The sequence below is a fragment of the Lygodium microphyllum genome, chromosome 28 (assembly GCF_053477565.2).
Source record: "Lygodium microphyllum isolate KBCC chromosome 28, Lygodium_microphyllum_v1.1.10, whole genome shotgun sequence".
In the NCBI taxonomy this organism is placed as follows: Eukaryota; Viridiplantae; Streptophyta; class Polypodiopsida; order Schizaeales; family Lygodiaceae; genus Lygodium; species Lygodium microphyllum.
This window is the reverse complement of record NC_141162.1, coordinates 88,791,964-88,795,397: the sequence shown is the minus strand read 5'-3', so window position 1 is coordinate 88,795,397 and position 3,434 is coordinate 88,791,964. Positions and strand designations below refer to the sequence as shown.

Below are 3,434 nucleotides of genomic sequence, written 5' to 3'. Positions count from 1 at the left end.
CCAAGAACATACATCTTGTTTTAAATTTGCACATAGAATTAAATGCCAAGAAAGTTAAACGTATGAATCTCCTTGGAAACTTGCACACAGAATTAGATACAAAGAAATCTAAACATATGAACCTCCTTGGAAACTTGTTTGGTGCACATGTTTGCAATGGTAAGAACCATATTTGAAGAATGTAGTTTGTGCTAAAGCTAAGTTAAACAAATGGCCAATAAATATATAAGTCATGATATCATTAAAAATGACACTACGCCTTCATTGCACCACTATATCGGGACAAATGTGAGATGACCCAAAAAAGTTTAGTATTTTAATCTGAAACATCTCAACTTGCACGACTAGCCATAAAAACACAGGAAACTCAATTTTACATTGGCTACGAAGGCATGCTCTTTAGAAAGCAGGGCTTTTGTAATGAGCAAGTGAGAACCCATAATTTGGTCCACCCACATCAACTACAAGAAGAATAGAGAGCACAACAACTTCCCAACCTAAGAAGAAATGCTCTCCTTAGATAATACACCCAAGGACAAGTACCAACAATAAAGTTTGGAATCTTTTAAGGATGTACAAATTGCTAATACAGCCAAGGACAGGTACCACCAATAAGAATTTGAAAAGGCATTACAAACCTTAGATCTTGATCTTAACAATGAATCATTATCATAACTACAACTGCTTGAATTCCAAGTTGTGCAAATGATTTCTTTTGTAATGGCCTTTGTAGCAATTTAATATGACAAGAACCACAGCTACAAAAACACACAATGAAAAAAAGAATACATCCCACATTTTTCAACTCTCAAACTCATCTTCACAAAGCTTAGCTAGGTGCCATTCCAACAAAAACTAAGTTTTGGGAATTATGAATGAATTCATGCTACGTACAACTCTTTCTTTTTGAATGTACCATGAAGTGTGGGGTTTGTGAAAAAGTAGAATCTCGTAGGATCGTCAAAAGAGAAAAAAAATATTTGGAGGGAGATGTGTGAGATATATAATGCTTCGATTCAAATTTTACATCCTTCCTTTTCCTTTAAATATTGCCTCATTCATGATGGTAGACTATAGTTCTTCCATACCAAATACTTTTTTCAATTAGTGAACAAGAAGAAATAAAATAAAAAATGACTACTTGAATGAGCTATGTGCATTTACACACAGATACAAATGAGAGTTGTTGAGTTGGCCATTCCCCAAAAGGAAGAAATGTTAAAGGTTAGTTGTAATAGCTCTCAAAGCATTTTGAAAAGACACTACAACTCAAAAGTCAAGTTGAATAGGCAAGCTTATCTAACCACAACTCCTTAAATTCCAAAGATGCAATAACAATTTAATATGACAATACTTGGAGTTACAAAACACAAGACTAAAAGCACAATATAGCCCGTATTTCTTGCATACTCAACCTCAAGCCCACAAACCCTTAATTAATTTTGCACAAACCCTTAATTTATTAGCTAAAAGTTCTTTGATCGAACAATCTCACTAAACACCAAATTTTATAGATTTTGTATTGTTACAGTTCCTTTTACAATGTGCCAAGTGGAAGCCAACATGTGTTGATTTCTAAGAAGGTGGAGTTTTTCCAATGGTGAATTCATAGTAGTAATGAACAACAATTTCTTCAATTCCTAATGGTAATGAAGTGGGGAGACAACCCACTTCACAGATTATACCCTTAAAGGAAAGCATATACATGGAGATGTACGTGTGTCCATCATCTTGCTTGAGATCTTGGAAAAGAGTACACATATGAATTGTGTCTCTAAAGAGCTACTTACACATACACCCTTAAAGGAAAGTATATACATGGAGATGTACAGGTGTTCTTCATCTTGCTTAAGATCTTGGAAAAGAACAAGTACACATATGAATTGTGTCTCTAAAGAGCTGCTTCCAGCTCCTTACACATACACCTACACCTGAACAAAAAGGAGATTTGTTGGGTTGACGTTCCAAGGGAGGAGGGAAATTTGCTATAATGCAAGTTGGGGGGTTGTGCCACTAATAGCTCTTACTTGAAAATATGATGGGTGTCTTCAAAGAGCTACTTACATGTGTGACAAGAACATGAGAGTGCCTGGGTTGGGGGCCAATAGAAGGTAAATTGAGGGTGGTGCCACACATGGCTATTATAATTCAAGCCTTGAAGGTAGAATAAACTCGAGTCTATGGTATGAGCCGTTAAGAAGAATCATATGGGGAGTGTGGCACAATGCAAAGTGATGAGAGGGGGGATCACGATGGGAATGTGCTACAAGGGAGTTGCAGATCCAATGCCGTCTCCTTCAATTGATCCGCAAGGTACTCTTGAATTCTTGTCTGTTTAATCACGTCGTCAAGATGAGGATGATCGGAGGAGGCGTAGCGATCTGCACGACTCGGGAAGAAGCTGGCGGCCGGTTGCTGCGGCAGGTGGTCGGCCATGGCTGGTCGGGGAGGGAATATGGTGGGGAGAGGCCTTATCGTCGAGGTAGAAGCAACATGATGAATTGTATCCGATGGGCTAGGGTGACAGAGCTGCCAGAGGGTGCGGAGGAAGCCGAGGACGGCTATGGAGAAGAGGAGGAGCGGGGAGGAGAGGAGCAGCATGGGGAGGAGCACAGGCGACGAGACGAGCACGCAGGCTGCAGTCGCGAGCTTGGTGAGCTTCGGGTGGCTCCTCGCCACAGAGAGAGCTCCCTTGCGCCCCCTGACGACGAGGCTCGCCATAGCCAAAAGCTCCCATGGCTCTGCGTTGCGTGTTATATAAGCCCGTATTGAGAGAGAGAGAGAGAGAGAGAGAGAGAGAGAGAGAGAGATGGCGTGTAAGTCGGAACAAGACACACCTACAAGGTACCCCTTAGGGAGGACCTTATCTTCTACCGTCATCACTTGCACGTATTCGTAGGACCCTTCAATCATCATAATATTAAGGTCCCTAGGTCCCTTCACAATGCCTCACAAATATATTAGTGTCCCTAGGTCCCTAATGCATCACAATCTACACATTTTTTAAGGTCCTAGGTCCCTAATGCATCACAATATACAAATATACTAAGTTCCTAGGTCCCTACCACAAATCTATAAATATTTCTATGTCCTAGCACCCTTCATTATCCATCACAATGTGTGTCCATGTAAGAGACCAAACGCACAAGGACAAAGTGGCATCTATGTTTGCTTTTGTAAATGGAAACATTGATAGTCCCCCCCTTTCCCTTTCCCTTCTCATTTTCTTTTTTCTGTCATTTGTCTAGCCCTTATGTCCCACCATTGCCCCCTCTCCCCACCACCACCTTCAACCCTTCAATAATGGTCCACCATGTGCATTGTAGACTTTGTTCACCATATGCATTATGTAGACCTACTACAGCTTCTGCCATTGTATGACTATTCTAATGGCTTTCTTGCTACATTTTTTAGCCAAGGCAACTCAATATTAA

At 40.5% G+C, this 3,434-nt stretch overlaps 1 protein-coding gene across 1 annotated transcript; it reads right to left on the bottom strand.

Moving 5' to 3' along the window:
• Positions 1-1,743: 1,743 nt before the first annotated feature.
• Positions 1,744-2,838, bottom strand: LOC148011731 (uncharacterized). The gene has a single exon (XM_087670909.1). The coding sequence runs from the start codon at positions 2,719-2,721 to the stop codon at positions 2,248-2,250; it is 474 nt and encodes a 157-aa protein (XP_087527035.1). The 5' UTR covers positions 2,722-2,838; the 3' UTR covers positions 1,744-2,247.
• Between the last annotated feature and the right edge of the window lie 596 nt (positions 2,839-3,434).